Source organism: Mandrillus leucophaeus, unplaced genomic scaffold (assembly GCF_000951045.1).
Source record: "Mandrillus leucophaeus isolate KB7577 unplaced genomic scaffold, Mleu.le_1.0 Scaffold1176, whole genome shotgun sequence".
Classification (NCBI taxonomy): domain Eukaryota; kingdom Metazoa; phylum Chordata; class Mammalia; order Primates; family Cercopithecidae; genus Mandrillus; species Mandrillus leucophaeus.
Window position 1 is genome coordinate 1 of NW_012100054.1, and position 13,550 is coordinate 13,550.

General features: G+C 35.7%; 1 protein-coding gene across 1 annotated transcript; it reads right to left on the reverse strand.

The window, feature by feature from the left end:
- Positions 1–2,963: 2,963 nt before the first annotated feature.
- On the reverse strand, positions 2,964–13,550 carry LOC105554766 (5'-3' exoribonuclease 1-like; the record flags this gene model as incomplete). Its single annotated transcript, XM_012001343.1, has 5 exons — positions 13,335–13,550; positions 11,765–11,884; positions 4,197–4,366; positions 3,160–3,280; positions 2,964–3,062 (listed from the first exon to the last, which is right to left on the reverse strand). Coding segments are annotated over exons 2-5 (504 nt in total), but the record flags the coding sequence as incomplete, so codon positions are not given.

Genomic DNA, 13,550 nt, shown 5'->3' on the forward strand with positions numbered 1-13,550 from the left:
GGGAGGTGGAGCTTGCAGTGAGCCGAGATCGCGCCACTGTACTCCAGCCTGGGCGACAGAGCGAGACTCCATCTCAAAAAAAAAAAAAAAAAAAAGAAAAAAGAAAAAAAGAAACTATATTATCCAATTCAATTTAACCATATTGGCTGGACAGCAATAATTTTGCAATAGAAACTGAAGTTTAAATACAAATGTTCATTCATCTTTTTTCTGTTTATTATCCTTAATCATTATTAATAATTTATTTTAATAATTACAGATAACTATTTTTAGGCTTTTTTGGGGTAACTTTTATTTTGATATTTAGACATTTCTAACTTTGAACATACAAAACAATAGAACACATATTCTGATAAACAAAACAGTTTTAACATTAAAACTAGACTCCCTCAGTTATCCTTTTCCCTTCTATATATCTAATTCTAATTTCATTCTCCCACTCTTTCCTTTAGTTTTTGAAGAAACAGTTGTCTTCCTTTCCCAGATTAATCCTTTTATTTAAGCCCCAGGTGAAATTCCTTATTAAGTCACATGGGGTCCTGTCATGATAAACATCCTTTCCCTCTACACTGCCTTTAAAACCTCCTTTCTCCATTAGCTCTCCCTCATTTCTTTGGTAGGGATTTTGATTCATCGGATTCATCGGCTGCATCTTCTCTTATTTATAGTTATGCTTCTGGCATCCCTTTCAATGATAAACTTCTTGGTCAGGCATGGTGGCTCACACCTGTCATCCCAGCACTTTGGGAGGCCCAGGCAGGTGGATTACCTGAGGTTGGGAGCTCGAGACCAGCTTGGCCAACGTTGTGAAACCCTGACTCTACTAAAACTACAAAAATTAGTCAGGCGTGGTGGGGGGGTGCCTGTAATCCCAGCTACTCGGGAGGCTGATGCAGGAGAATAGCTTGAACCCGGGAGGCGGAGGTTGCAGTGAGCCAAGATTGTGCCACTGCACTCTAGCCTAGGCAACAGAGTGAGACTCCATCAAACAAACAAACAAACAAACAAACAAATAAATAAATAACTTATTGACCAAGGGCTTAATACTTGATACCTTTACTTCCCGTCTACCCAATCTTAGCCTAGTTCTCAGGAACTGAAATTCTGCTTCCACCAATCTACTGAAATGGAATTTTCAAAGATCAACATTGATGTTCTAATAGACAAATTCACAGATCTTATTTGAGTTTTTATTCTTCTTCAGATTTATGCAGCCTACATCCTCTGCTCTATGTTTCTGTGGTACTATTTAACTTTGGAATCATTCTTTCTTACCTCTGTATTTCTATCAGCTCCCTCACCACCATTTATAACTGTGGGTATTTCTTTATGCTGAGACCATGAACACTCAATGTACCTTGTCTTCAGGGAAATGAACCTCAAAGTGATCAATTCTCTGTCGACAACTTGAATATCCTTATCTCTCTCTAAGCTCTATCTCCAGGTATTTAACTGTACATAAACAGCCTTTCTTTTTTCTTTTTTGAGATGGAGTTTTGCTCTCGTCACCCAGGCTGGAGTGCAATGGCGCAATTTTGGCTCACTGCAACCTCCACCTCCTGGGTTCAAGCAATTCTCCTGCCTCAGCCTCCCAAGAAGCTGGGATTACAGGCGCCCACCACCACGCCCGGCTAATTTTTGTATTTTCAGTAGAGACGGGGTTTCACCATGTTGGTCAGGCTTGTCTTCAATTCCTCATCTCAGATGATCTGCCCGCCTCAGCCTCCCAAAGTGCTGGGATTACAGACATAAGCCACCGTGTCCAGCCGTAAACAGCCTTTCTAAACAGGTTTTTCACCTGAATCAGAGAACACAAAATATGTCTACTTTCTCTATTCTCTCAAGGATGGTACATAGCTCCTACTGTTCTACAAGCACAGAAGTTAATGTATTGCTTGCAATGAATGACTTAGGGCATTAAGGCTTATACATCTTGTGGAACACTGGTTAAGAAAGGCTGGCAAGGCAGTTCCAGTTAAACATCCTAGTGTCACCTTAAAATTCCATCATTATTCATCGTTTCGTCCCCCTAAACCATCAACTCCCCTGTTTTAACTTTTAACTAGTCCAGTAAACTACAGTTTTTTGTTTTTTAAGTTAATTAGCAGGGATATCTCAGTCACATTTACTATTAATAGTTTCTCTTTTCACCCCCTGTATTTGATCAAATAATGAAACCTATCAGTTTTACTTCATATTGTTCATCTAGATCTATCGCTACTTCCACAGTTTATGTCTCTATCACCTGATGCTATATCTACAAGCTTTCCCGCTTTCTTCAATTTCTCTTTTGTGCAATTTAGTTTATTATACTGCCACCAAATTAATCTTTATGAAAATACCAATTTCAAGATAATGGTCATGGGAAAATAAGTCCAAACGCCTTAGCTTGGTACTCAAGGTTCTCCATAATCTAGCCTCAATCTGATTTTTCACCCTTATCTTCTACTATTTCCAAACACAAATCCTCGGCTTCAATAAGGCTTATTTATTCCTTCTACTCAAATACATCACATTTATTCTAAAGAAAAAAATAAGTGTTAAGAAATAGTTCAGACACACAAAAAGGTTAAAAACAATAATATATCACATTTTTTACTGAAATGACTGGCTCATGGTATTTCTTTCTACTAGAATGCCTTCCCCTCCTTTTCTTTGTCCTAACCTGTTTTTTCACCACTCAGCTCAAGCCTATTCTCATTTACAAGTCTATACTTAACTTTTGGTTTACATAGCTTGTCTCCTTTTTAAAATTTCTAGAAAATTTGCATATTCATTGTGTCACAATGATACAGGTTCTTGAACTATTATCTAATTTGTATGAATGTTTCTTTGCTTTATCCTTATTTAGGCTCCAAATTTCTAGAGTTATAACATATAATACCTCCTTGATAAACATCTCAGCAGTTATAGTTTAATACATTATAAGCATCTAATAAATGAATGATAAATAAAATACTTACAAGTTCATCTGATTCTGCATCCACTAAGATTTCCAACATCATGTTTTCTCCACGACTGCTTTGCTGGAATACTTGAACGCCACTTTTCTTCAAAAAAAACTTTAAAAAAATTCAAAGAATTTAATTTTAATTCTTTCTCCACAATCACTTCACACTTCATAGAAGTGAAAAAATTCTGAATTAAATAGCCACTGACTTTGTGTTTGATGTGTTTCAGAGTAGGAAATCCACAGAAATATAATGCCTTCTGGTCAACTCTGGTTATTTTGTTTTTGTTTATGTCTACACGCCAAGCATCTAACGATATTATTTTATACCTAGAAAATAAATCAAGGTATTTAATTTAAAATTAATACATTACAAACAATTACAGTTTTTAAACTTTCCCTTGAATATTTCATAAGGTTCATCCTTGTTTTTAAAGAAGAGAATGACAATAAGTTCCAGATGAAGAAAACACAAGCAGATAACCAGCCTCTCCACTGTTATTGGTCTAGACACAATCATCCCTGTAGATTACTAAGTTGAGATCTTCCCCATTAATCTAAAACAAAACTGTATATATAAGTTTTAAGAGAAAATATGACACGTAACACAAATCTCTATATCCTCCATGTTCCAAAACCCAGGATGGAAAATAAACATTTTATAATGCCTATTTTATCCTTCTCTTTCCTTTAACAAAAGGAAAAGTTGTAACTGAGAGATGTTTACTTTATTTGCCACTGAATTGCCATCTAGGTAGATTATCTGCAGGGAAGGTGAGAGATAAGAAAAAACAAGGAAGTAATGAAGAGAAAAAAATGGAGCTCTTTATTTCTTATTTCCGTCTTTCTAGTTGGGTGGCTGGGGGGTATAATCATCAATGTCACAGCATTATCAAATAATGCTGGGAGCAGAGACATTGACAATGAAAACAAAAATTCACATATCCATTCGAGGGAGACAAAATGCAGGGATATACATTAGAGAGAAAAAATTCAAACGCTTTTAATAGAAGAAGGAAAGAGAAATGCAGAATCTGACCAAAGTAGAGAATTATAGACACAAGTGTGAGAGATCCTTAGATCCTTGGCAAGTTAGATGTGACTCACTGATTATCAATTGACTATAACTGTCATAGACTATTTGCTAATTCTCCAAACAGATATTCAAAGCTCCCTCTCCCCTACTTCTCGCACCCTTGTGTTAGGAGGACTCTTTTGTTGTTGAAAAATTACCAAGTAACATTACCTTGTACAACACCGTTCTATGGCAGGGAACTTTTCCGGCCATGGAGAAGGATAGATAAACTCTGTGTCTCTATCATACCAGCACATTAGGCACTCACTATGTTGGTTTCTTTTCCTCTCTTCTTTTTTGAGGGAGTGGTTACATGTCTCCATGGCTTCCAATAATCGCTTCTGAATATAAGGATTGACGAGAAGGGTTAAAAGTATAAAAATTCTGTAATCTCAACAAACAGAGTAAGTCTTTTTCCTCCATATACAGTATAACCATTTGTGCTCTTGAAAAACAAAATCTTAACTAATGAAACTCTTCCATTTTATTACATGAAAAATATGCTATTTGTTGTTTCAAAGGGCCCTAGAATACCGCTGCCACTGCAAAGTCCTCTGAAGCTATTACCCAACAGTAGCCACTAACGTGCAAATAAGCAAGGCAGCAGAAAATAAAATTTTAAGTGTGAATCTATTATAATTATTATATCATAATTCACAGAGCATTAATCTCTTTACAAATTCTGTAGTAGTATAGCACCGTCCATCTTTCCAAATTAACTTATACATTTAAAGTAATTCCAATCAGGATATCAATGATTTAAAATATCTTTTTTTTTTTTAAAAAAGGGTAAGATACCAGTGTTAATATAGAAGAATGAATGTATGAACAGTAAAAAGTAACCTGGGACTTGTCTTACCAGATCCTATCACTTTTGATAAAGCTACTGTAATCAAAACACTAGTACTGACACTACAAGAGACCCACAGACCAGAAGAACAGAATAGATAGAGTTCAATAATAGACCCAAATCTATGCCAAAACACAGTCCTTTAGGTATTTAAATAATAATGTCCTAACTAGCTATCCAGCTGGAAAAAAAGCACATACAATTCTGAACTTCCTACCATATATAAAAACAAGTATCCCAATAACAAAATAATAAATGTATCAGAAGAAAATCTAGGTGGTATTGATAATTTAGTGTGATAAACTTTTATTTAAGGAAGACAGGAAAAAACCTAACAGCCTTAAGGGGAAAGACATTTTTTAAGTAAAAGATAATGTATATGACAGAAAATGCCATATACAAATCAAGAGACAGATGTGATACTGGGGAAAACTATTTCTAATATACAAAGTAGCTAAAAATCAAAAGAAAAAAAGAAAGAAAAATGGGGGAAAGAATAAAACAAGCAAATTACAAAAGAGAAAATGCAAAAGGTAAACATACATAAAAGTATTTTCAATAAGACATACAGACCAATGGAACAAAATAGCCCAGAAATAAATCCATAATTTATAGCCGTCTGATTTTTGACAAGGTTGCCAAGAACACACAACAGGGCAAGGATTGCCTCTTCAATAAATGGTGTTGGGACAACTGAACATCCATATGCAGAAGAATAAAATTGGACTTTTATCTTACCATAAACAAAATCAACTCAAAATGGATTAAAAACCTAAACATTAAGACCTTAAACTATAAAACTACTAGAAAAAAACATAGGACAAAAACCTCTTGACACTGGTCTTGGCAATAATTTTTTGGATATGACTGGTGACATGACTGAATTAATAAAGTCATATTTGGGAAAAGTACATGGCAAAAAGGCATAAACATTTTTGTTCATGTTTTGAGACAGGGATTTGCTCTGACATCCACGCTGGAGTGCAGTGAGGCAATCATGGCTCACTGCAGCCTCGACCTCCTGGGCTCAAGCGATCCTCTCACTTCAGCCTCCCAGGCAGTTGGGAATACAGGCATACACCACAATATCCAGTTAATTTTTTTTGGAGGGGTAGAGGTTGGGTCTTGCTATGTTGCCCAGGGTGGGCTTGAATTCCTGGGCTCAGGCAATCCTCCCAAAGTGTTGAGATTACAGGCGTGAGCCATAAACATTATTTTTGATGAGAATTTCAGCTGGAGGATGAGCAGAACAGTTGTCAAGATATAACAAAATCTTGCAGTCATCATCCAGTCAGCTTCCCTGCAGTGAGCACAAGCTGCTGGTACAAAATGTTTGTGAAATCAATCTGAAAAGATGTCCCTGGTGATCCATGCCTTTTTATCAGCATAATAATGGATTGGTATTAAATTAACACCTTGAAAACAGTGAGAACGCAAGCTTTTGCCTATCACAGCAAGTTTACACTTATGCATGCCTGCTGCATAAGCATAACCCAGCACAGTTATTTGGTCCTTGGCATCTTTAATTCTTGGAAGGGCTGTTTCATCAGCCGCAGTCAGTGTCTTTCTAGGGCAAAAATGCCCAAACGGTGATGTTTCATCAGCATTACAGACTTGTTCTGACATCACTAGCAAAGACCGTGGCAAACGTGTCAATGAATTTCTCTTGCTTCATGATAAGCAGGTGCTTTATCATCCTATTTACAAGTTCAGTGCTGTGACTTTTTAAATTTATTTATTTTTGAGATGGAGTCTCACTCTATCACCCAGGCTAGAGTGCAGTGGCACAATCTCGGCTCACTGCAACCTCCATCTCCTGGATTCAAGTAATTGCCATGCCTCAGCCTCCTGAGTAGCTGGGACTACAGGCGTGAACCACCAACAGGGCTAATTTTTGTATTTTTAGTACGGTCGGGGTTTCACCATGTTGGCCAGGCTGGTCTTGAACTCCTGACCTCAAGTGATCTGCCCAACTCGGCCTCCCAAAGTGCTGGCATTACAGGCATGAGGCACTGTGCCCAGCCTACTTTTTCATTTTTATTATTACTATTTTTTAGTATGGAATGCTTCATGAATTTGTATGTCATGCTTGCGCAAGGGCCATGCTAATCTTCTCTGTATCATTCCAGTTTTTTAAAGTATATGTACACTGACGAGAGTGTTACGTCTTTTTTTAAACTTTTGCAACCAGTATGTTGAATGTTCACACTTCTCTCCAATTTCCAGTTCACTGTGATAGATCTGTTTGTTTCATTATCAGCCTGCCATTAAATGGCATGTATTCACAGCAGTGCTGACAAATGTAGTGCTTCAATACATGATTGATATCCTCATTTGTAGCTTTATGCAGTATTCTCTTTTTCATTAACTTCTGCTCATCACTTTCAGCACAGAATGTTAACAGCTCACCCTTCTGTTTCTTCAGGTCATATATGGACATTGTAATATCATACTCTTCTAAAAGACAGTTCACACTTACACCGTTGTCAAGTTTCTCCAACAACTTGACTTTCTATGCTACAGGAAAACATAAATGCTTCCTATTTTTCTTGATACCAACACCCATAGGGGTAGCTGCAGTCCTTTTTGACACTGTCAACACTATCTTCACGCCAGAACAAAGAATAAGCAAAATAACACAGTGAGTAATGCACATAGGCCTGGGCCCCATTTGGGGCATTGTGGGGAACCTCCCATTGGTGCATCTGGCCTACACATGTGCCATTTTATTACCCTTTGTGGGTGTGCTTAGGTGGGGGAATCTGGGTGTGTGCAGAAAAGGTATATTGCAGCTGAAGAGGGCTGGGAGGGTCTTCTATCCCTTGGGATGCAATTAAGCTGTGTGTTGTGTACCTGCATTTTGACTGCAACCCATCCCATGACGCCAGGTGTAGATTTTCCATTTGCAGCATCAGGTTGATGCTCAAAATTTCTAATTTTTGGAGCATTTCAAATTTCTGATTTTCAGATTAGGGATGCTTAATCTGTACCACAATTTACTTATCTATTGTCCTGTTGACTGGTATTGGGTGGTTTCCAGTTTAGTTATTATGAATAGTCTTGTACAAAAAACATTTTTTAAACATACTTTACCCTCCTCTTGGTAAATATCTAAGAATGGAACTGCTGGGTCCTAGGGTAGGTGTATAGATACGAAAAGTGCTTTTATCCATTTTATACTCCCATTAGCAGTGTATAAAAATTCCGACTGCTCCACATTCTTGCCAACATTGGGTATTGCCTTTTAAGTTTTTTCCATTCAACCGAAATTATAGTATAGTGGTATCTTATCATGTTTTTAATTTATATTTGCCTGATGCCTAATGATATTGAGCACTTTTCCATTGCTTATTATTTGTATATCTTGCTTTGTGAAAATGGTCCTTCAAAAATATTTTGCCCATTTAAAAAATTGGGTTCTATATCTTTGAGTTGGAAATGTTGGTTATATACTCTGGATACCGGTCCCATGCATGTGTATGTTCTGCATATATTTTTTTCTCTTAGTCTGTAGCTTACCTACTCTTTTTAAAATAGCACCATTTGATAAGTGGAAATATTTTGATTTTGGTGAAATCTATTTTCTCAATTTCTTTCTTTTATGGTTAGTGATTTCAGAATCTTGATCAAAATTTTCTCCTAAGTTTGCTTCAAGAAGTTTTATAGTTTTAGCTTTTATTAATACATTTAGATCTATGACATATTTTGAATTAAGTTTTGTGTATGGTGTGAGGTATGGGTCAAGTTTCACTTTTATTCTCAAATACAGCCAGTAGTTCCAGCATCAACTTTTGAAAAGCACTTTCTTTACTCACTGAATGCTTTGGTGCCTTAATTGAAGATGAATTAACGGCGTAAACATATATTTGGGTGGATTATTTCTGTTCCAATTTATCTATTTGCTTATTGCTATACCAATAACACACTGTCTTGATTAATGTGGCTTCATGGTAAGTCTGGAAATCAGGTAATGTAAGTCCTTCAACACTGTTCTTTATATGGATTGTTTTGGTTTTCTCCTTTGCAATCTTATAAAAACTTTAGAATCATATTTTCAATTACATAAAAACCTGCTAGGATTTTCACTGGGATTGAGTTTAAATATCAAATTGAGGAGGACATACACCTTGATAATATTAAGTCTTCAAATCCATGAACATGATATAATCCCTTCATCTATTTAGGTTTTCCATCTCTTTCAGGGTAGAGGGCTTCCACATATGTTGTTAAGTTTATAGCTGTGTATATTTTTAAATGCTATTTTAAGCAGAATCTTTAAGCTTCTTAAAAGTTTTGTATTTTCAAATGGTTTGTTGCTAGTATATGGAAATACAGTTAGTTTTTGTACAGATCTTACACTCTGTAACCTTGCTAAAGTTACGTATCAGTTTCTCTTTTGAAGATTCCTTAGAATTTTTACATAAATAATGCCACCTGCAAATAAAAACAATTTTACTTATTTTCTTCATCTTAACACACTAGACCTCCAGTAAAACGTTAGAAAGAAGTGGTTAGAATGGATATCTTGTCCTATTCTTGACTTTACAGGAAAATGGTCCTTCTTTTACTATTAAGTATGTTGTTTGCAGTAAGATTTTTTATATGCCTTTATCATAAGGTTGAGGAAGTTTCTTGTTATCCCTGTTTGTTGAACATTTCTATTAAAATTGGATGTTTATGAAAAAAATACTCTTGGTCAGATAGTGGAAGGTGGAAAAAAAAAACTGGATGTTGAATACTGATAATGTGGTAAATTACACCACAAAGTAACCTTGTATTTCTAAAATAAATCCCATTTGGTCATGAGTATTATCCCTCTTATACGCTGCCAGATTCTATCTCATGTTTTTTGTTTGTTTGTTTTTGAGATGGAGTCTGGCTCTGTTGTCCAGGCTAGAGTACAGTGGTGGGATCTCTGCTCACTGCAATCTCTGCCTCTGAGGGTTCAAGCAATTCTCCTGCCTCAGCCTCCCAAGAAGCTGGGACTACAAGCGCCCACCACCACGCCCTGCTAATTTTTGGTATTTTTAGTGGAGACGGGATTTCATTGTGTTAGCCAGGATGGTCTTGATCTCCTGATCTTGTGATCCGCCTGCCTCGGCCTCCCAAAGTGCTGAGATTACAGGCATGAGCCACCGTGCCTGGCCTCATGTTACTTTCTTAGGAGTTTTTGCATCTACTTTTAGGAGGAGTATCAGTCAGTAATTTTCATTTCTTTTAACGTCATGTCAAATTTGAGTATCTGGAATATGTTAGTCTAATAAAATGTTGGGAAGCAATTTCCCTTCTTCTGTTTTCTGAAACTGTGTAAGACTGGCATTATTTCGGCCAGGCGCAGTGGCTAACGCCTGTAATCCCAGCACTTTGGGAGGGTGAGGCGGACAGATGATGAGGTCAGGAGATCGAGGCTATCCTGGCTAACACAGTGAAACCCCGTCTCTACTAAAAGTACAAAAAATTAGCTGGGCTTGGTGGTGGGCGCCTGTAGTCCCAGCTACTCGGGAGGCTGAGGCAGGAGAATGGCGTGAACCCAGGAGGCAGAGCTTGCAGCAAGCGGAGATAGTGCCACTGCACTCCAGCCTGGGAAACAGGGCAAGACTCCATCTCACACACACACACAAAAAAAGATTGGCATTATTTCTTAAATGTTTGCTAGAATTCACAAGTGAAGACATCTGGGCCTAGAATATATAAAAGACCATTCGGATTTTTATATTTTTTTCTGTGAGTTTTGCTAAGTTGTGATGAAATATGTTCACTTCATCTAGATTGCTGAATTTGTTGACATAAAGTTTGATCATAACATTCCTTAACTATCCTTTTACTATATGTAGGAACTGTAAGATATCTCCTTTCATTCCCAATATTGGCAATTTATGTCTGTCTTCCTCACTTTTATTTAACTTTCTTGATTAGTTTAGGTAGGATTTACTGACTTTATTAATCTTTTCAAAGAACCAACTTTTGATGTCATTAATTTTTCTCCATTGTTCATTTTCTGTAAATTTCTGCTTCTTTTTATTTCCCTCATTCTGCTTGAGTTTAATTTGCTCTTCTTTTTTTATCTTCTTAAGGCAGAAGCTTAAGTAGTTTATTTTAAATCTTCTTCTTGTTTAGCATAAACATCTAGAACCTTAAATTTCCTTTTAAGCCCTGCTTTTGTTATATCCTACCGACCATGGATCCTTTTTTTTTTTCTTTCCTGAGGGGAAAAAAAGCAATCCTCCCGTCTTGGCCTCCCAAAGTGTTGGGATAACAGGTGTGTGCTACCACGCTCAGCCCCGATTATGATGTATTGTATTTTAATTATCATTCAGATCAAAATATTTTCTAATTTTTCTTTTAATTTCTTCTTTCATCATAGGTTATTTAGAAGTGTGCTATTCAGTTTCAAAACATATGGGGATTCCCCAGATCTTTGTTACTATTTCTAATTTAATTTTATGAATAGGCTTATAGCATTATTCAAATCTTCTTTATCCTTATTGAATTTTTGTCCTCTTGTGTTATTCCTCGGAGAAAAGTGTTGAAATTTCTAGCTATAATTCTGATAATTTTTGCTTCATATATTTTAGGCTCCTTATGAGGTACCATATATTTAGGATTTTTATGTCTTCTTGAACCGAACTCTTTTATCTGTATAAAACATCTCTTTATCTCTGGTAATATTACTCCTTGTTCTGAAGACTACTTTGTCTAAAAATAGTAAAGCCACTTCAGCCTTATTATAATTAGCATACCTAGAAGTTTTTATGCACATAATGAAGAGGGTAGTTAAATCTCATTAACGAAACATAAATGGTGATTAAAATCCATTGCTCATTAACTTACGTGAAATAGTCTCTGATTAAGAATATATGTGTATGTAATGATTATTTCATGCACTGACCTCATCAATAAAAGGGATTAACACCACAGCTTCCCATTCCTGTTGTTTCCCATTTAGGTCAGTTTTAAAATCAGGTGGGTAATATTCTATAATTGGTGAGTCTTCACTGGTCATCAAATGCTGTGAAAATATAAAATAGCATAATAGAAATATAAGAACCAATATCAATATAGCTTTTTGTTAATGTATTTATAATATTTCCTCATGTTAGTTTAAAATTTATAAGCAAACTAAATTTTTGTATCTTAGATATGTCACGATATACTTGCTATATTTTGATTTTCAACTATAAGAATTCTGATTTCACTGCTACTCCTCATTTACATATTTTACTAATCTAGTTATGTAGCAAAGTCATCCTTACTCTCAAAATTCATTTTAAATTAGTTTTTCTTGTTTTTTTCACTCTACAAGACACACAGCTAAATTGTTTTTCTATTCAGACTTCATTCAGTTCACCTAAAAGGCATCTAGTAGTCCTCTATTTTTAGCCTCAAATTGACAATTCACTTTCATGTCATGAAGAACTGATTCTATTAAGTAATGTAACATCCAGGATAGTTTACAAGAAAAATATCCTAAAATCCAAGAACCACTGCACCACTAATATCAAAGAGAAATAGTTCAATAACACATTTCTATGACTTTATAATGGAGGTAGACAAAGAAAGCATAAGGAAATAAAGCAGTATACTCTCAGGGTAATACTCAAAATATTTAAAATAACCAGTATGGCATGGGCACTGTACAATAAAACAGACTGTAAAACACTTGCATGGTCATGCTGGTCCAGAGTGGTTGAGTATTAAAGCATATTGTATCCAAAGGCAGGAAAAAAAGAATCAAAGAAACTTATGAAGAAAGGGAAGCCAGGACCAAGAATGGGTTAAGGTTCAGAAAGATGCAGAAGGGAGTCTGACACTGCTAAAGAAGTAAAAGGTGTGTGTGTGTCTACTCCAATTCCTGACCAAACCATGGAATTAAAAGAACAGAATGTTACCCTCGAAGAATGATACAAAGTATAACTTCAGAATCACCTTAGTAGGCTTAGCGTAATTTTGGTAACCTTATCACTCCTGAAATCTTTTCCTCCTGTTACATGAAATATGTTAACCAAAGAAAACTTTTTATTTCACAATTTGATAAATAAAATGTTTAAAAACAAACATATACTGAGGTAGTACTGCTGTTGGGATAAACGACTTATTAGAACCATCCCTGTACCAAAAGGTAGAGAATAAAAGGAAGAGAAATGAATCTATAAATGTTAGACAAAGTAGATAGCTTCAGATTTTGTCTGTTTTAGTCTACTTTCTTCAGTGTAGAGACACATTGAAAATCTGTTAAAAGGTGCTGAAAATGAAGCCAGGCTCTGAATGGTTTACAGAGTTTCTTTGCATCTTCAAAACAAAGCTAACTTTAAATCAAGGAATTACTTTTCAAGGGACTTGTTAAACAAATACTATAGTTTAAAAGTGAAAATAACTATTTAGCCACCAAATAAATTTGAGTATTATTGTTTGTCCTAAATATCAAAAAGGACATAAAAACATTTAATTCTAAAGCCCACCTGGTAGCATGTAGGAAGTAAATTTTTGCTGGCTGCTGGAAGTACAGCAAGAAGCTGTTCAAACGGCTTAAAAGGTTTTCCTAGTTCAAAATGGATTCTCAGTGTACTGATGTTGCGTATATCAGATAGGAAAGGTGCATAATGATAAGGATAATACCTATAAAACAAAACTGAGTTTTAAACAACTGGCATCTTTATGAATTAGGTTAATAAGCA